General features: G+C 48.4%; 1 protein-coding gene and 1 long non-coding RNA gene across 6 annotated transcripts; one reads left to right on the top strand and one right to left on the bottom strand.

The window, feature by feature from the left end:
• Positions 1–885: 885 nt before the first annotated feature.
• LOC102153756 lies at positions 886–13,254 on the bottom strand. 5 transcript variants are annotated; one of them, XR_005370462.1, is made up of 4 exons: positions 13,117–13,254; positions 9,132–12,503; positions 4,406–4,497; positions 886–3,072 (listed from the first exon to the last, which is right to left on the bottom strand). It is a non-coding gene; the product is annotated as an uncharacterized LOC102153756 (long non-coding RNA). The 5 variants fall into 5 exon arrangements; XR_005370465.1 differs by having other exon boundaries at positions 9,132–12,130; XR_005370464.1 differs by having other exon boundaries at positions 9,132–9,217.
• Positions 13,255–14,454: 1,200 nt separating this feature from the next.
• Positions 14,455–19,027, top strand: DUSP6 (dual specificity phosphatase 6). The gene is made up of 3 exons (XM_038558624.1): positions 14,455–15,390; positions 15,968–16,405; positions 17,477–19,027. The coding sequence occupies exons 1-3, from the start codon at positions 14,991–14,993 to the stop codon at positions 17,782–17,784; spliced, it is 1,146 nt and encodes a 381-aa protein (XP_038414552.1). The 5' UTR covers positions 14,455–14,990; the 3' UTR covers positions 17,785–19,027.
• The last annotated feature ends 1,004 nt before the right edge of the window (positions 19,028–20,031 follow it).

The following is a 20,031-nucleotide window of genomic DNA, read 5'->3' as shown; positions in this document are numbered from 1 at the left end:
TGTGTACAAGACTGTATTCAGTGCAGTCATTGCTTGCAGTAGCAAAAAAGATCCTGCACAACTTCAATACCTGTTGATGGGAAGATTAGGCCACGCGTGCCCATGCAATGGAATACTACGTAGCCATTAACAAGAACAAGGGAAAAAAAAAAACAAGAACGAGGAAGCTCTATGTTTCCTGATATGAACCCATCTCCAAAATGTGTTCGGTGAAAACTCAAACCGCACCCCTGTGTGTTTACGCTGCCACAGTTCTGTGATGAGAACATCAATAATACTAAATGTGTACGCGTATACAGGGGCAGACTCTGGGCAGGTACCCAGAAACTAGTTAACAGTGGTTGGCTCTAGAGAGAAGAGCTAGATAGCTGGGAGGGCCGACCTCTACAGTATATCACTTCTTCCCTTTGGAATTTTACTCCACGCACAAGTATCACCTGTCCGTATTGAACTCACTAATGCTTTCTTCTCTTTTCAAGAGAAAAAAACACTCTGTAACACATGGAGACATTCAGGAGGGGGCTCTCATCTAATGCAGGGAGAACTGCTCCCTGTAGTTCCAAATCCGCCGACAGGAGCATACACATTGTTGTTGTTGTTTTTAAGTAGACTTTGTTTTTTAGAACAGCTTTAGGTTTATATCAAAACTGACCAGGAAGTCCAGAGATTTTTTTTTTAAATATTTCCCATCCCCACTCATGCACAGCCTGCCCCATTACCCACATCCAGCACCAGCATGGTGTTGATGAGCTTATATCAGCATAACTTATCATAATTGATGAGCTTACATAGACACATCATTGTTACCATAATTGATGAGCTTATATCAACGCATCATTATCACCCACAGTCTGCAGTTTACATAACGGTTCACTCTTGATGGTGTACTTTCTGTGGATTTTGACAAATGTATAATGAGACGTATTCACCATTACAGTATCACATAGAATAGTTTCACTGATTTAAAAATCTGTGTTCCACCAATTCATCACCCCCTCCCACTAACCATGGGCAGTCACTTGATTTTTTATTTTATTTTATTTTTTTTATTATCTCCGTAGTTTTGCTTTTCAAGAGTGTCCTATAGTTGGACTCACAGAGTATACAGGTTTTCAGGTTGGCTTCTTTCACTTAGCAATACGCTTATAAGTTTCGTCCATGGCCTCTCATAGCTTGATAGCTCATTTCTTTTTAGTGCTGAATAAGATTCCATTGGATGAATCACACTTTATTTATCCATTCACCGACCCAAGGACGTCTTGGTTGCTTCTAAAGTTTTGGCAATTTTGAATAAAGCCACTATAAACATCCGTGTGCAAATTTTTGTGTGAACATGTCTTCAACTTTTTGGGTGAAGACTGAGGAGCGTGACTGCTGGATCATATGATAAGGGTATGTTTGATTTTGTTAGGAATTTGCCAAACTGTCTTCTAGAGTGATCGCACCATTTTGCATTCCTACTAGCAACATAGGAGAGTTTGTGTTGCTCCACATCCTCACCAGCTTCTGGTGATGCCAGCGTTCTGGATTTTGGCCCTTCTAATAGGTGTGCAGTGGCATCTCATTGTTGGTTCAATCTGCATTTCCCTGCTGACATTGGATGTGAAGAATCTCTTCATATGCCATCTGTATATCTTCTTTGGAAGGTGTCTATTAAGGTCTTTAGCCCATTTTTTAATCAGGTTGTTCATTTTCTTACTGCTGAGTTTCAAGTTAGGTAACAGTCCTTTCTCAGATGTGTCTTTTGCAAATATTTTCTCCCAGCCTGTGGCTTGCACCTTCTTTCCTTCCTTCCTTCCTTCCTTCCTTCCTTCCTTCCTTCCTTCCTTCCTTCCTTCCTTCCTTCCTTCCTTCCTTCCTTCCTTCCTTCCTTATTTTTAAAAATTTTTTTCCTTCCTTTATTTGTTTTTTTTTTCAGAAGTGAATGTCACCTTGCTAATTTAATTTCTAGCAGAAATTAAATTAGCAAATGGCTACATTATTAACAAATGGATAAATCTTTTCTACTTTCCCTTCATAACTGACTCTTTGTTGTCAGCACAGCTATGTTTCTAGTTTTTTTCCTGGAGCCCTTTGTAGTAAAGGAATCTAACGAGTAATGGACGAGTAGGTGTAAAGGCAGACTGTGATATTGTGATATTTTTAACTGCCCTTAGAATATGATCTATTTGTATAAGGATTAAAAATAATTCTTCTTCTGTGATTTGTAATCTCTCAATTGCTTTGGCACAAAGTTTACCAGTAAGTTTTCCAAGAAGTGTATATTAGGAGAGAACCAATGAATTAGAATAATTTATTGTACCAGAGCAAATACTTCATTAAAGAGAAGTCAGGTGAACATACCTGAGAAAGAAGCATTTATTATCTTCTCTTTACGTGTTCCTGACATGTCTCCTTGCTGTATCACTCTGCAACCACTTGGTTGTCATATATAAAGGGAAGGACTCTGGATGGATGGACTATCACGTCAGTCACCCAACATGACCAGCCTTTTGGATCTGGAACTTTGAATTGTCCTAATAGCATGCCGGATGCTACCTTTGTAATATTCTCTCTTATGTCACAATCCCACCTGTTAGCTCTTGGAAGGGAGTGTCTCAGTGTGATTTATCTTCCTATCCTTCAGAATATCTTGCACCAACTCAGCAGGTAGCCCGAGCATGGACTTTTTAAAAGGTAGAAGACAGGGGCGCCTGGGTGGCTCAGTGGTTGAGTATCTGCCTTCGACTCAGGTCATGATCCCGGGGTCCTGGGATCGAGTCCTGCATCAAGTTCCTCACAGAGAGCCTGCTTCTCCCTTTGTCTCTGCCTCTCTCTCTGTGTCTCTCATGAATAAATAAATAAAATATTTTTTAAAAAAAAGGTAGATGACAAAGTGATTTTGGCAAAATTTCAAGCATTTTCTCACTAGTGCTTTCTGTGATAGATACCCATGATACTTTTCCAAAGAGAGGAGAGAGTTCTGGTGCAGTCCAGGGTGGTGAATTGGAGATCTAGTTGTGGGAAAGGGCCGGGCAGCAGGTGGAAAGGGTATGGCCAGGTGCCCTTTGCTTTGAGGACAGACTCCGAGACCTAGAAGGTGAGCACAACCTGAAAGCCTCATGCCCAGCTCTCCAGTTGAACGGCCCTGTGTCACCCCATCCCTGAACATTGGATGCTCCCCACCCCCACTGCCACAACACGCATGATAGGAGCAGCACTCCTTACACTTTTGTTTGTAATGAAAAACGACGAGGTGACAGGCTTTCTTTACAAAATGTCACTTCTGCAGCCAAACATGTTGCAGTGGCATTTTCATCCTAAAGGTAAGGGCCGCTTTTATCAGAAATACCACTTCCTGGGCTGTGAGCCCCTGAAACTAACTGCTGCAGCCTCCTCCCTCCAGGGAGCGCTTCTGATGCTTTCATCAGCCTTCAGCTTTACTGGGGGGCTGGAATTTTATTTTATTTTTTTTAAGTAGGCTTCACCACAGGGCTTACACTCACAACTCTGAGATCAAGACCTGAGCTGAGATCAAGCGTCGGACGTTTAACCAACTGAGCCACCCAGGCGCCTGGGAGGCTGGAATTTTTATAACAAAAAGTAAGAGGCAAAAGGCAGTTCCTCTCCGGGAGCGGAATTATAGCAGTGGCATTTTAGAATAACATTGCCCCCTCTTTCCTGGCTACGATTATAAGCATCTCACAGACCTCCCAATGTGAGGGAAGGTAAGTATTTTGTCATCTTCTATTAATAGGGAGGGGTTCTGAGTCACAGAGGGCTAAGTGATTTTTCTAGCCCCAGAAATAAGGGAAATAAAACGAAGCAGGATGGTGAGTACGTTATTTTAGGAACAGGACGCCTGTGGGCTATAGCATCATTTTCCTGGACAATTGCAACTGCTTTGTAATTGGCTTTCCTGCATCTGGTTTTTCTCTCCCCTGCAGTCTACTCACTTCTTTGTTATCAGAATCATACTCTGAAATCATGTCACACCCTTGTATAAATATCTTTGATGACTTCTCGCTGCCTAATGAAAAATGCCAAACTCCTTAGCCTTAGCATCCAAAGCCCATTATCATCTGGCTTGAAACGAAGTTTCTTATGTGTTTGCTGCTCTGTGCCCTCCATGAAGTTGTCATGCACGTCCGTGGCTCCAAGCCTTTGCTCATGTCACCTGTCTCTCCAGCCTAGAGTGCCTTTCTTCTACTGCCCCTTCTGGGTGGGGGGAGGGGGGATCGGCTTATCCATGGGGATCTAACTCAGATACTGTCTTCTCTGGGACACTTCGTAACATCCAAGGCCCATGAGCCATGTCCTCCTTTTGCTCCCCTCTCCATAGCACTTCCCTTCTGCTGCAACGACCCTATTTATCACTACATTCTAGCTACCTGGACATGAGTCTAACCCAGCCACTCAGACTTACTTTTTGTGACACCAGGGTCTGACTCTGATCTCCACGTGTCCCCAGCAATCATTTCAGTTCCAGACACATGGCGGGTGCTCAAGAACTTGATGCTGTTTTCAAGAGAAACATTCTTATCAGGTCAATCCACAGGCGGTTCTGGGTACAGTTGCAGGCCTCGTGCAAAGAAACCAGGGTGCGTGACAATTCAAGAATCGAGCTCTCAAGGGCAAGCAGGTTAGTTATGTTTAACATTGCATTCTTCTGTTACGCAGTTCTGACGTTTGTGCGTAGAGGTAACCGTCCAAAACATTTCTATACTTCTTGCCTAGAGCTGACAGGTGAGCAACCTGGCTGTCTGGGATATCATTCGGAGCTTTCCAAAGTCTACCCACCTGTATGAGCCATTCCTGGCTGCTGGATTATAAGACAGTTATTATAAGACAGATTATAAGACCTCTCTCCAGGCATTCTGAATCAGGGTCCTTGAGTTAGAGGCCTGCGAGGCCTGTGAACAGTGAGCAAGTACCCCCAGGGTGTTCCTCAACATTTGAGACCCTCTGGTTTGGCTGGAAACCTCCCCCTAGGCAAGTGGATTGATGGGGAACAGGTGCTGTAGACCCGTGTAAGCCACTGGTTTTGAGCTCAGGTTGCACATGAGAATTCCCTGGGGGATTTTTGAGCCCTACCCATACCTGGGACTCCCCATCCTCTTACATCATTTAAATCAGAATTATGGAAGACAGGATTTGGGCATTTATCTTTTGGACCCTTTGCTTCTGAACCACTTTGGTGATAGAATAAATGTCAGATTCCTTTGATAAAAATCACAGGTCTCTAGTGGTTAGGGCTCCTGTTTACGTCACACTCCTCACTGCACTCAACCTCACTCTCACTATAGAAATAAATCTCATACCAAGTTTAACAAGTAAAAAATTACGTTTCAGCAGCTAAGGACAGTTCATGCAAACTGTGTGTAGCTGGGGAAAGGTTTTTCTCTCTACCCTCGGTGCTTTGACTACCAGCACCTTGCATGAGAGGGTCGTCCTAAAGGAAAGGCAGCAATGTTCCCAAATCAAAATCAGCAGAGTTTATAATCTCATGGGGGCAGGATCCTGGTGAAATGGGGGAGGGGGCGGTTTGCAGGGTCCAGGGCTGGAGGCTGCTTGGTTACACACGGAAGTGGGCTGCAAGATCGAGGGTCCTAGCACACTTCCTCTGACAACCACCAATTCCAGTAATAGAAATATATATATATTTTTAGAAATAATTTTTAAACATTTTTTTATGCGAAACCGAAACAACAATGACCAAAAAACCCAAACTCTTCTGGTCACTAAGTGGAAGGTGTTCATACATATTAAAGAATGTCCCAGCTAAGTATCTGTTCCTAAAGCATTAGAGTGCTACAGGACTTACTACCACCTTACTTAAAAGTAAATTACCACAGGGACAATAAGTCAGAGAAATCCCATCACAAAGGCTTTTCCCCTGAGAAATGGTTAGGCACAAGGTCAAGAGAGGGGAAAGGGGGGTGTGGGGGGTGTGACTTAGCAAGCATTTAGACTTTGGGGGTTCAGGTAGAGAATCCGAAAGTTCTGGTAGGTGCAGAAAAACCCCACGGGACTACACCAAAAGCTGCGCACTCCTCAGGTGTTTAACAAAAATAACCTTGGAACCATACATGTGCAAAAATCATTATGGAAATTGTGCCTGGCAGCTGGTCTGTCTCCTTAGGGCTAGGGGTGTTCCTATAATGTGTCCTCCAGCACAGCACCCTTCCCCCACATATGGAAGATTCCTTTCCATCTACTGAACCCTGGCTCTCATACCTAGCTCTGACCCACTACTGTTCCCTCCTGCACCTGAAAAGCTCCTGCTGGGCAGGAACTCAAATGGGGGGAATGGAACCTACCAGAAGATGAAGTTTTTCTTTCTTTCTTTCTTTCTTTCTTTCTTTCTTTCTTTCTTTCTTTCTTTCTTTCTTTCTTTCTTCCTTCCTTCCTTCCTTCCTTCCTTCCTTCCTTCCTTCCTTCCTTTTCTTTCTTTCTTTCTTTCTTTCTTTCTTTCTTTCTTTCTTTCTTTCTTTCTTTCTTTCTTTTTTCTTTCTTTCTTTCTCTTTCTTTCTTCTTTCTTTTTAATTTTTAAAAGATTTTATTTCTTTGACAGAGAGATAGAGACAGAGAGAGAGAGCAGCAGCAGCAGGGGGAGGAGCAGAGAGAGGGGGAGAGGGAGAGGGAGAAGCAGACTGCCCACTGAATGTGGAGCCCAACGATGCAGGGCTCGATCCCAGGACCCTGAGATCATGACCTGAGCCGAAGTCAGACGCTTGACCGCCTGAGGTACCCAGGTGTCCCAAAATGAGGTTTCTTAGATGCAAGGAGGTCTTAAAAGCTTGGGGATGCAGTAGAGAAACAGGTTCGGAGACAGAGAAGCCAGATCACGGAGAGATGGTGGTTACATCGTTGGGGCAGGTAAACTCCCAATCCCCCCCTTGCAGGACATGAAGCTAACAGGGCGAGCCTGCGGGGCGCCTGGGTGGCTCTGTCACTTAGGCCCGGGACTCTTGATTTTGACTCTGGTCATGATCTCAGGGTCGTGGGATCGAGCCCTTCATTGGGCTCCACACTCAGCGCAGAGTCTGCTTATCCCTCTCCCTCTGCTCCTCCTCTGCTCTAACTCTAAATAAATAAGATCTTAAAAAAAAAGAAAGAAGGAAAAGAAAAAAAGAAAAGAAAAGAAAAGAAAGAAGAAGAAGACAGGACTGGCCTGAGCTGGCAGTGATGGGGGGTGGGATGGGAGACATCCAGGTCTCAACACACCAAGAAACTGCCATTTCTGGGCTCTTTACATCACTAGCTAAGGGGATGGTAAAGCAACTGACTCTTCTCAAAATGTCATTTTTCAAGATCTTGTATGGCTAGTTTTTCTATTCCTGAGAACAAACTGACAGTGTAGTGTTTTTTTGCTATGTGACCCCCTTTCAGCCACATACTAAAAACAGGTAACTGCCAATGAATTAGTACTGTTTCAGGACCCTTCCTACCCCTTTCCAAATGGAAGTCATGTACTACCCTAGGCCTGTAATATAGTGTTCCCATTTGACAGATGAGGACACTGAGGCGGGGGGATTATGTGATTTCCCCCAGGATCACACAATTAGACAACTGGCGAGCCAGGATTAGAATCCAGGTTGGTCTGACTCCAGAACTTGACCAGCAAAATAAAATTTAACAAGTCATGTAGAAGCTGCCATTTTATAACAGGTTGAAAATTTTTTTTAATTGGTTGAATTCTTTTTTTAAATTATTTATTTATTTATGATAGTCACACACACACACACACAGAGAGAGAGAGAGAGAGAGAGAGGCAGAGACACAGGCAGAGGGAGAAGCAGGCTCCATGCAGGGAGCCCGACGTGGGATTCGATCCCAGGTCTCCAGGATCGCGCCCTGGGCCAAAGGCAGGCACTAAACCGCTGCGCCACCCAGGGATCCCTAATTGGTTGAATTCTTAACAGGCTGCACGGGGTCATGCTTTAGGGCTAGTCCTATCGATCAGGGGAGCAAAACATACTCACTCGAGAGGCTTTCAAGGAGATGCGAGTTTGGACTCCAGTGTAATTACCTGATATGTGAGTCCAGCCTTCCCCACTATGAAACCATGGTAATTGTGTATCTGCTTGGCAGGGTTATCATGGTAGTAGTTAGATCTGATATATTCAAAGCTTGAGGTGGAATAAATTGTAGCCATTATGGTTTGTGTCTTTTTTTCTCTCCTCCCTCTCCTCCTCCTCCTCCTCCTCCTCCTCCAAGGATACATCCAAATACAACTTTTGTAATTAACCCACCAAGTGGCCTATAGCCCTACTGCTTAGACTGGAGTTTGGAGGCCCTTGGGGTTCTCTCAATATGGTCTGGAGGATCTGAGAGTCCTTAAATTCGATAAACTAAGCTAAAGCAGGCCTTGTATTGGGGACACACACAGCCATTTTCACTGATCGCTGAGGCAAAAAGGGCTGACAGGAAATAGTGCCTACTTAGAGAAATAATTCCTTCTCTTACACAACAGCTATTTGTATTGCTCACACCTGCGTAAATAAAGGAACACAAGATGAGGAGAAAAGTCACCAGAGGAACCACGGCCCACACAGGCACAAGGCAACTATTCTGCATGTAGATGAAGCATGGCTAATGCCCAAGAAGCTTCCATGATGCTTCATGACATGACGGGGGAGCTTCTGGAAAGACGGCTGCACGTAGTTCCCTGCCCCCTGGAAGGCAACGTTAAGCCTAATTTCCCGCTCCAGGTATTGCTAGGCTTCGGAACTAATACAACGGGAAGCAAGAGGTCATTGTTCCTTTACCTTTATTTTTTATTTTTTTTTTTATTTATGATAGTCACAGAGAGAGAGAGAGAGAGAGAGAGAGAGAGGCAGAGACACAGGCAGAGGGAGAAGCAGGCTCCATGCACCGGGAGCCCGACGTGGGATTCGATCCCGGGTCTCCAGGATCGCGCCCTGGGCCAAAGGCAGGCGCCAAACCGCTGCGCCACCCAGGGATCCCACATTGTTCCTTTTCCAAACAACAATGACAGTAACAAAGCCTCAGTGACGACTTCTTACATAGACATTTACGATAGACACTTTTAGATTTCTTTTTGAAAATAAAAGATATGAAGGAAGAATCAGTGAATCACTGGAAAGACGGCGACAAAAGCATCTGAAAGAAGAAATCAACATTAGTACCTTTAAATGAACTTCTTTGCGAGACTGTCCAGCTTCAACAGAATATTCTAGATCACGTCTCCATGGGCCCCGGAATGTAAACCGACCTGCAATCCATCGGGTGATGGGGAAACAAAAACACAGAAAAGTTGATGAAGATTGTAATTTTTTTGAACAGCTTAGCCTGCTCGGGGCCTAGGTCTGAATTCCACAATAGTTTCTATTTTTCTTCGGGTCCGATCATCCCGGCAAGGTGTAAAAGTGCCATCTGGTTTGTCGGAAAGCTCCGGCCACTCCCCAGATGGGACTGTGGACGTGTGATTCCGGCACTGCTGCCGTCTAGCTACCTGTTAGTTGCTGTCTCACCTGGCCCGCCTCTCCCCCGGCCCCACACACTGTTTGGGAAAATCCTTAGCCTGTGCTTCCTACGACCCTGCAGCGCCTCACCCAGGGGCAAGCTGCTGGACTGCAAACCGGGCTCAGCAGTCATGGTATTTTCACTTGGGGCTCATATTTGCAACTCCCTTTGGTTATCCCTATGTACATACAGCCTAAAATGTGCAGAACGTGTTTCCTTTTGTCAGTCCTTTGGGCCTCTTGGGTTCCACATTTCCTGCTGTTCAGACATAACTTGCTGTCTTTTTGAGGCACCTGCCAGGAGAGCTCAGCTTGAGTTTTGTGAACCCCATACGCCCCTTAAAGCCAGACTATGTCAAGCATGATTCTCAACCGCAGTGAAATTCTGTTGTGAGATTTAGCTGCTCAGAAAGCCACTGGCTGTCAGGTGGTGAAGGCTCCTTGGGACTTCTAAAAGTGAGTGAGTAGTGAATATGTCACAAGACTACATTTGGAGTCAGAACTTCCAAAACGCTCTCTCCTTACTAACAGAAAACTGTTTAACTATTTTCACATGATGTGTTAATCGATGTTATTGTATTCACAGAGATTACGCCAAGACGATTAAAGGGCATGCTAATGCTTTTGGGTCTAGTAAACCACGAGTGTCCTCAAACACAGGAAAATTTCTGCAGAGTTGGAATGCTTCTCCAGCAGGCAAGCTAACATTCGTGAGCAAAAGACTTACTTTTAGGGAGCTTTCCAAGGGGACCCACCTGATGCAAGAATTCAAGCATGGGTGCTTGGTGCATAGCACAAATACATACACACAGAGAAGTTAGGATGTGTAACAACGCTTCTGTGCTCTTATGAGGGGTAAGAGATGACCGGCTTTGCTCCCCGGTCTGGAAACACAGTTCTCTGGGTATGAATGATACCCTCAGCAGGGAGCTGGGGCCTCCGGAAATCAGGAGGCCTGTGGTCCTTCCTGATGCTAGAACTTTTCTGAGCTCTTTTTCCTAAGAACCTGGGCAACAGGGCCAGGATGATGAGGTTCAAGGCAAGATCACCAGCAACAGGGTGTCCGCTTTCTGCAGAACCAAGCCAGTTGAGTTTTAAAAACATCATCTTTCGAATACTCATTTTGTGCCCTATACTTTTTGTGTGTCTCTAATCCTCCTTGTCCTGTGATGAAGGTATAACATTTCCTAATTTTACATACTGCTGAACACCCTTCTTTGCTTTGTTTTTCCCTACAGTACTTTTACTTCCTAATGTATTGTATAATTATTCTGGTTATTGTCTGTCTTCACTAGAATGTAAGCTTTGAGGGGTGGTGGTGGTATTCTTGCCTCTTTTATTCCCTACTGATTTCCGGAGCCCAGAAAAAATAAGTGAATGAATGAATGAATGAATGAATGGAGGCCCAGAGAAGCTAAGTGATTTTCCCCTTAGCTTAGTGAGTGGCAGAGCTAAGGTCGGAACCCAGGCCCATGTGCTGAGCCGACATACTCGATTAGTAATGGCAGTTGTTAGGATTCGAGTCTAAGACAAACTCCAAGGAGAAAAACATGAAGTATTTAGTGAATGGCTGACTAATGAAGACGTGCATGCAGAGAAAACCCAATGTAAAAGGAGCGGGGGATAGGAGTCTAACTTTTGATCTTTGACATTTATGGGGAAGGTGCGACAGAGAGTATGTGAAGCTGGAAAAGCCTACTGGTCAAAATTCAAAATGTAGAACTGAATCCTTCAAATTTTGGCACGGCACTGTTCAGTGCGCAGCCTCCAGGGTAAGCTGTGAGATGTGTATGTGGTCAACCTTACTGGTCTGTACAGGGTCTGGCCTCAAATCCTGACCCCATTGTTTGTTACTGTATGACTTCATACAAATTCCTTAATCTTTGTGAATGGGGATGATTTACATGGGTTTTCTGAAGACTGACCAAAATTATGCAAGTAAAGACTGAAATCAAGACCCAGCCTTTCAAGCAGTAAATGCCCAATTTACATATCATTTCTACTCTATCAATTTGGTGTGGTGGGGAAACAGGGTGTTTTAAAAGCGGATCAGTTAGGGAGAAGTTAGGGAGCTGGGTACATTGTGTTAACCATGTTAAAGGATTTGGACCCCGGTCTGTAACAGCACCTACTTTGCTCCACAGCTGAATTGGGACGGATTAAACGACCTAGGGCAGTCCCTCAGAGGGCTTCTCTGTAGACTAGGGAGTTCTGGGAGGGCTGTTAGGCAGGCCCTCCAAGGGCATCTAGATATGGACTCAGAACACTGCAGGTTGGGAATCCAGAACGATAAAAACATCAATAGCTGAAAGCACATCAACATCATGCTAGGGCATTTCATCCATTCAACCACCACAGAGATCCTATAAAGCAAATATTTTTATTATCTTCATTAGGCCACGTGGAAGACGCAGTTCACAACAGATTTAACCAAGGGTCCATCCACATTCTAGGAAGTGACAGGGGCCCAATTTCAACCCTGGCCGCCCCACTCCAGCGGCCCCTTATGCTGCCCTTCTTAGAACCCGGTGGTCAGAATGCAATTTTATAAAATGTGCTGAGAAGCACCGACATTCCGTTGCCGTAGGGTTCAGATCCACCCTCAGGTTTGAGGAGCGTTGCCATTATCCTCCCAAATCTACCGCCAGGTTCAGGTGAGGGAACTTGAAAAAAAAAAAAGGTTTTATTTATTCATTCATGAGACAGAGGCAGAGGGAGAAGCAGGCTCCCTGCGGGGAGCGCCATGTGGGGCTGGATCCCAGCACCCCGGGATCACGCCCTGGGCCCAAGGCAGGCGCTCAACCGCTGAGCCACCCGGGTAAGGCCGCTTTTTAAGCAGCGAAGTAACCGCGGATTCCCCAGTCTCTTCTGCTGGAGGCCCCGGGGCCGAGGCCTGTGTGGTTCGCGGGTCCGCAGCTGGGCGCCCTGCCGCGCCCCCAGGTCCCAGCGCCCCAGACGTCCCGGGGCGCGAAGGCCTGTAACAGGTGGGGGCGGATCGGAGGCGTCAACTCCGGCGCAGGCCTCCTCCAGTTGGAACTAGAGACATCCAGTGAAAATACGGGAGTTTTGTTCCAAGGGATGCCCAAAAAAGGGAGAGCGCGCGGCAGCCCCCCCCGCCCCCCGTCGTCACACACGCTCCTCCGGGGCGGCCCGCTCGCAGCGCAGCGCAGCGCGGCTCCAAAATTGGCAGCCCGGGCCTCGCAGCCGCCTTTTTTTAGCCTGCGTTCCCCCAAACCAGGGAAGAGGCGGGTGACTAAGAATGCAAATCGGAGCCGGGGCGTCCGCAGGCAGGCCCCGTGGGCGCGGGGCGTCTGGCTGGGGGAGACCCCGCGACCTCGGGTGCCCCGCGCTCGACCCGCTGGGGGGGCGGGGAGGGGCGCCGGGGGAGGACGCTCCCCGCCTCCCGGGCTGCGGCGGCGGCGGGACCCGGGGCGCCCCGTCTTCCGCCGGGGGGTAGGGAGGGGAGGCCGGGCTAGGGACGCCGCGCCCGCCGCACGCAGGTGGCTTTCCGCTCGGGAGGGGCCGGCCCGGCGCTTTTCTCTAACAATAGGGCCCCGCGCGCCGGGAATGCGCCCCCCCCCCCCACGCCGCGGCCCCCGCCCGCCCCGCCTCCATCCGGTGCCCGGCCCGCCCGGCGCTTCCCGGGTACCTGCTGCTCCCCTGCTGCTCCCCGCGGCGCCCAGCCCTCCTGGCGAGCCCGGGGGGCCGGGGGAGGTCTCGGCAGGCGCCCCGCCTCGCCCCTCGCCCACCCCAGGCCGTGACCGGACCCCGGACCCCGGACCCCTCCGCGGGGCCGCCCAGCGCCGCGCACCCCGGGGTGGGGGTGGGGGGCGGGGTGCTGGGCGGGAGCGCAACGCGCAGGCGCGCCCGGTGCTGCGCAAAGTGCCCGGCGCCCCGGGGCGGGGGGCGGGGGTGGGGGGGGCGCCTGGGTGGGACGGAAGGCTCCCCTCCGACGGGCCCCCCCGGCCTTGCGGGGGGCCCGCGCGCCCTACATGCACCGAGCCCAGGCAGCCCCGCCAGCCCGGCTCCTCTGTCGGAAGCCGAGCTTGCTGCCCAGAAATGATTAACGAGCGCAGCTCCCCGGCGCGCGGTGGGTGACCGCGGGAAGGCGGCGGGGGCGGGCGGGGCGCGGGGGGGGGGCTTGGATCCCCGGAACAATGATGGCTCATAGCGCCCCAGGCCACTGGAGAGGAATAAAAACATCGGACTGGCCAACCAGTTTGTTTCTGCAGGCTCCACTGTTTAAAAGCAAAATAAAGTTAATTTAAATGCAATTTAAGACAAAACCCTTTCTCCCTATCATCTGGACAGCCAGGCATTTGTTTGTTTGCTTGCCTTAAAAAGCGTCGACAAAAATCCTAGTCTGTTTCGAAAAGATGTTGGATTAGCATTTAACACCTCATCGGTCACTAAAGCCCAGGCAGTTCACCAGCCCCAACACAGCCTCGGCTAAAAGAACATCAGAGCAAACAGAGCTGGGCTTTTTAAACGGGCAAACAAATGCCACACACCGCCGAGAGGGGGGAGGAGGGGGGTCCAGGCGAACTCCGGTCCAAATGAGTTTAAAGGGAATTAAAAAAAAAAAAAAAAAAAGGAGCGGGGGGGGAAGCACAAGTTTTCTTAAAGCTAGCCTTGCAAGCCCAGGCGTCACGAACAAGGGCTTTTGTGCCTGCTAATTGCACCGTTTGTGCGCAAAAGTTCCGACGCGAAGTGTGAACTCTCAACAGAAGGAAACATGAGACAACCGGAGTGCCCCGGTTTATGTGCCCTGCTCCTCCTCCGCCGCCGCCTCCTCCTCTCTCTCCTTCCTCCCGCCGAGCCCGCTGTTGCAGCTTGTTTGCACTGGGGCTTATCCGGAGCGGAAATTCCTTTCCGTTTTTGTGAATGACAAACTCATTAACAATTCATCAACACAACCTGTTCCAGCCGGCCCGTCCCCACGGCAACAGCCCCTTCCGCAGCGCGCTCATTGGCTGGCCGGGAGAATGTATCCATTGAGACGCTCGCTGTTTGTATCCATTGAGGAGCTGCCTCGCGCAGGGGGTGTGCGAGGGCTGAGTCCAGGGGCCAGTGAGCAAATCGAGGTTTGAATAATTCGAGGAGAGAGGCGCCCGGGCGGATTTGAGGTGCAGCCTTGAAGGGAGGGATTAGGAGCCGCTGGACTTTCTTTCTTTCTTTCTTTCTTTTTTTTTTTTTCCTTCCCTTCCCTCCCCTCTTAGTAGCAGGGAGTCCGAATTAATTGGATTTCATTCACTGGGGAGGAACAAAACTGTCTGGGCAGCTTCATTCAAAGAGATTCATTGACCCCGAGAGCGAGCGGCTGCAGCTGGGTGCGGAGGGAGCCGCGGCCCCGCGTGCCCCGCGTGCCCCGCGTGCCCCGGCCGCTGCCCCGGGTGCGGGGAGGGCCAGGTGGAGGTAGCGCCCCGCTGCTCGGCGAGCGGCGGCTCCGCGCGGCGCGCCCGGCCTATGCCTGCCCCGAGGGCCGTCTGGTAGGCACCCGCCCTCCCCGGCAGCTCGACCCCCATGATAGATACGCTCAGACCCGTGCCCTTCGCGTCGGAAATGGCGATCAGCAAGACCGTGGCGTGGCTCAACGAGCAGCTGGAGCTGGGCAACGAGCGGCTGCTGCTGATGGACTGCCGGCCGCAGGAGCTGTACGAGTCGTCGCACATCGAGTCGGCCATCAACGTGGCCATCCCGGGCATCATGCTGCGGCGCCTGCAGAAGGGCAACCTGCCCGTGCGCGCGCTCTTCACGCGCGGCGAGGACCGCGACCGCTTCACGCGGCGCTGCGGCACCGACACGGTCGTGCTCTACGACGAGAGCAGCAGCGACTGGAACGAGAACACCGGCGGCGAGTCCGTGCTTGGGTTGCTGCTCAAGAAGCTCAAGGACGAGGGCTGCCGGGCCTTCTACCTGGAAGGTAGGCAGGCGCCGGGGGAGCCCCCCGGGCGCGGGGGAGGGTGATGGGGGAGGCCCGGGGTTGTGGGGTGCAAGTGAGGCCCGCTGCGCCCACGAGCAGCCTGGCGCAGGATCCACCCGCTTCCGGCCGCGGACACGCGTGGTTTCTTTCTAACGAGTTCCCCTGCCTCCACCTGTGCCTGCTTCCTACCGTTCGATTTTGAACTACGATTTGCAAGACAGCAGAGGCCCCTGGGCAAGGGGGACGGGACGGGACGGGCCGGGGGAAGGAGGAGGGGGGGCTGGGCTGCAGATTTGCACCTCCTCGCCCCTCAAAAAAAAAATTTTAGAAAAGTTGCCATTTTGTGCATTTCCGGATTGGAAAGCAGAAGGGTTTCCAGGGAAGGCGGGCCTGTTCGTTCCACTCCCCAAGGTGCACGTTTTTTTTAAGTGTCTCTCTCTCCTGCAGTTGGCTCGGGGTGGAGGGGGTTTCGGAGGCTGCTGTGGGGTGGCCCGCGCCCGCCCGGCTGCGGCTCTCGCAAGCTGTGAAAACTACTACGGGATCTCAGGTTACACGGTTGCTCTTCTCGCCCTGGCAGGTGGCTTCAGTAAGTTCCAAGCCGAGTTCGCCCTGCACTGCGAGACCAACCTGGACGGCTCGTGTAGCAGCAGCTCGCCACCGTTGCCAGTGCTGGGCCTCGGGGGCCTGCGGATCAGCTCCGACTCCTCCTCGGATATTGAGTCTGACCTTGACCGAGACCCCAATAGCGCGACGGACTCGGATGGCAGCCCGCTCTCCAACAGCCAGCCTTCTTTCCCCGTGGAGATCTTGCCCTTCCTCTACTTGGGCTGTGCCAAGGACTCCACCAACCTGGACGTGTTGGAGGAGTTCGGCATCAAATACATCTTGAACGTCACCCCCAATTTGCCGAATCTCTTTGAGAACGCAGGAGAGTTCAAATACAAGCAGATCCCCATCTCGGATCACTGGAGTCAAAACCTGTCCCAGTTTTTCCCCGAGGCCATTTCTTTCATAGGTGAGACTAATGAACCGTCCTTCCTCAAGACTTTTAAATGCAAAATTCCCAGCCATTCATCGAACCTAAGCTGTTAATCTTTCTTGCCGCTGGCTAGCCCGGCCGACTGCAGGTCTCTAATGTTACGGGGGTGGGGGTGGGTTCTTAATTCTGGTTCATCTTCTCGCCAAGAGGACGAAAAGTGCCTTTCGACTTGGCTGCAAACCACAGGTGTATTCGAAACGGCGTTTCTCGAGTCTTTGCATTCACTCATTTGAAAGCAGCCTGTGCATAATCGGGCAAGAGAATTTTCTCACAGTCTTTGGACTTGGGGAAGGCTAGATGAGAGATGAGAGTACTCCCTACGGACAGGCATTTTAGCATCGCTTTATAATTTTAAAAGCCCCGGGAGTTACAGTAGGATAGCGGGTTAGTTGTTGGAAACCCCTCTGAATGCTGGATGTTGTAATCCAGTTGAATGTTACTGTGATACCGGTTAACAGTGAGACAGTGGTAACCTGAGCCCAGCAGGAAGGACTGTGGGCTGGAAGCCTGGAGAAGCGAATCTCCAGGCATTGTAATGCATTTCCTATTACAAAGGAACTCATTTTCAGGCCATGTCGACATCCTGTTCCTCCTAATGGGCTGTCCCCTGTGACTTCCCTCTCTCTTTTAAAATGCCTGAATACCTCCATTGTTAGCTGCACAACAGTTGGAGAATAATTTAATAGACCCTTGCAGTCTGCTTGTCTGTATAAAAGGCATTCAAGACCATATTGCAGGGTTTCTGGTATTCACATGCTGAGGCAAAGAATGCACACATTAAGGATTTTTTTGTTGGCAGAAACTTAATACAAAAGCTGCCTTTTCAGAAAATATCTGAAATATGTAATTGTGCCCAGTGTACATGTTTTATCGCAATGATACATTTGCTGCTGCCTGCGGGGCTCAACTGCCACACACGAGTCTTTCTTCTTTCTTTCTTTATTTTCTTTTTTTTTTTTTCCTCCTAAATTCGGTTCTTAGGCTGATCATTCACAAAGAGTGATTTTTGGTCTACTGAAACCTTTGCTTTCCTTTTTGTGTTTACAGATGAAGCCCGGGGCAAAAACTGTGGTGTCTTGGTGCATTGCTTGGCTGGCATCAGCCGCTCGGTCACTGTCACTGTGGCTTATCTTATGCAGAAGCTCAATCTGTCAATGAACGATGCTTACGACATTGTCAAGATGAAGAAATCCAACATCTCCCCCAATTTCAACTTCATGGGCCAGCTGCTGGACTTCGAGAGGACGCTTGGACTCAGCAGCCCCTGTGACAATCGGGTCCCCGCGCAGCAGCTCTATTTCACCACCCCCTCCAACCAGAATGTCTACCAGGTGGACTCCCTGCAGTCCACGTGAAAGGCCCCACGCCCCTCGGTGGGATATGTCCGTTCCTTTAGCCGTTTCTCTTGGCAGCATCAGCTGGGCTGCTTTCTTTGTATGTGGCCCCAGGGGTCAAAATGACTCCAGTTGTCTGTATTAGACAGGTTCCCAAATGTGGAATTGGTTATTACAATGGCAGAGATTTGCTCCACTCTTGTTGGAAGAACAGAACATGCTGTGTAGATCCAGGCTGTAGGTTTGCTCCATACCTATGTGTACAGCCTACCCATGCAGGGACTGGAATTTGAGCGTTTTTCCAGGTATATAGGGTAGGACCAAATGGTAGGGGTAGGAGCGTGTGTTCTCTAGGGCCTTGTGTGACTGTTTTCCTTTTGCGTCTGGAACTGACTATATATTGTCTTCAGTGAAGACTGATTCAATTTTGCATATAGAGGAGCCAAAGAGAGGTTTCAGCTCTGTATTTGTAGTATCAGTTTGCAAAAAAACAAAAACAAAACAAAAAAACAAAACAAAAATAAATAATAATAAGTAAAATAAATCTGATACTCCATTTGATCATTGTAAATATTTGATCTTAAGTCACTTGACAGTGTTTGTTTGAACCGTGTTTGTTTTTTCTTTGATGGGTTTAAAAGAAATCATCCAAAGGGAGAAAGAGCAGTACGCCACTTCTGAAAACAAAACAACAAAAAAAAATAGAAATGTTTGCTCTTTTCTAATCCAAAGGATATATTTGCAGCATGCTCGACTTCACCAACTCTGAATGATGTTTTCATGGACACTGTTATCACTGAGACCTTGGTATGGTGCAGCCTTTAATCTCTTTCATATATCTTCCTTGTGATTTTTTTTCCTCTTACTGTAGTTTGACTATGCCTTACCTTTGTAAATATTTTGGCTTGTGTTGTCTCAAAGGGGATATCTTGGAAAGACACCAAAATCATGGGCTCACTTTTTTTTTTCTTTTTAACTTCAGCTGTGCTAAACAGTATATTACCTCTGTACAAAAATTCTTCAGGGAGTGTCACCTCAAATGCAATACTTTGGGTTGGTTTCTTTCCTTTTTAAAAAAAAATTTGTATAAAACTGGAAGTGTGTGTGTGAGCATGGGTCCCCGTCTGATAGGTGAAGTGCATATGATTGTGAAAGGGAGAGTTAGGTCGCTCCATTATGTTCATGGTGTAAAGTTTTGAGCTGAAATTTATTATAAGAATGTAAAACCTTAAATTATTAATAAATAACTATTTTGGCTATCGAATGTATTTTTTCTTTTTTAAAATCTCTCCATAATTGTACCTACATGTGAAATGATACTGCGGAGGAATTTTTTTTTTGGGGGGAGGAGTGCTAGTGGCTTGGAAAGTACTGTAGGAACAGTGGCACAGAGTTCCCAGGGTTTCAGCAGCCCCAGGAATGTTTTTCAGGTGTAGTTCATGAAATTAATCTTTTGCTTCAAGCAAAGATGACATCAGAGAGTGAACTGACTGTATTATGTGTCCTGATAATACTTTAGGGATACAGTTCTGGCTTAAGAAAATAGTAATGCTCTTGATGAAAAATGAAGCCATAGAGCACACCTTGTTGAGATAATAAGGTTTGGATATTCAGGACTTGTCATAAAGGGGGGGAGGGTACCCGCAGAAGAAGAAGAATGGTGTTAACCTCTCTGCTTCTCTGTCAGGGTCTTCTACTCAGTAATACACATGCCAGGGAGAAAACGGATAATTCTCTTTCTGGTTTGTTCCTATGGCAATTCCACCTGCAAATGATCCTAGCGTCGGAATAACAAATGGACCAAGAGTGAGGACTCCCCTTGGCTCTCTCCTATACATGGCAAGGTATAGCTAAGCTTCACACTGAGCCTGGATGTGGGCCTTAAAATTTGACATTGGCACTTGGGATCAAGCTTTGCCAGTCCTGTTCTAATGTGCTTTGTGCTTCACTGGTTTAGTATGTGGGCCAGAAACCACTATTGAACCTTACTTAGGTCGAGGTAATTTTGAACAGTTCCTTTTAAGGTAAAGGCTTAATATCCTGTCACTTTCCCTGGGACATCCACTCTCCTGGTCCCAAATGTAAAAGTACACAAACCAAAATAAAGGGCAGGCGTCTGAAATCAAAAGAATTAGAACATACCTACATTTCGGGCTCTTTTCGAATGAACTTAGTCCCTTTACCTGCATTGAGGAGAAAGGTGAGCTCTTCACCCACAGGGCCCAGGGGGAGATCCTAGTGGGATGGTTTGGTCCATCCCACTTGATC

The sequence above is a fragment of the Canis lupus genome, chromosome 15, assembly GCF_011100685.1.
Source record: "Canis lupus familiaris isolate Mischka breed German Shepherd chromosome 15, alternate assembly UU_Cfam_GSD_1.0, whole genome shotgun sequence".
Classification (NCBI taxonomy): Eukaryota; Metazoa; Chordata; class Mammalia; order Carnivora; family Canidae; genus Canis; species Canis lupus.
Note: the sequence above shows the minus strand (reverse complement) of the source record. Positions and strands in the feature narration are given on the sequence as shown.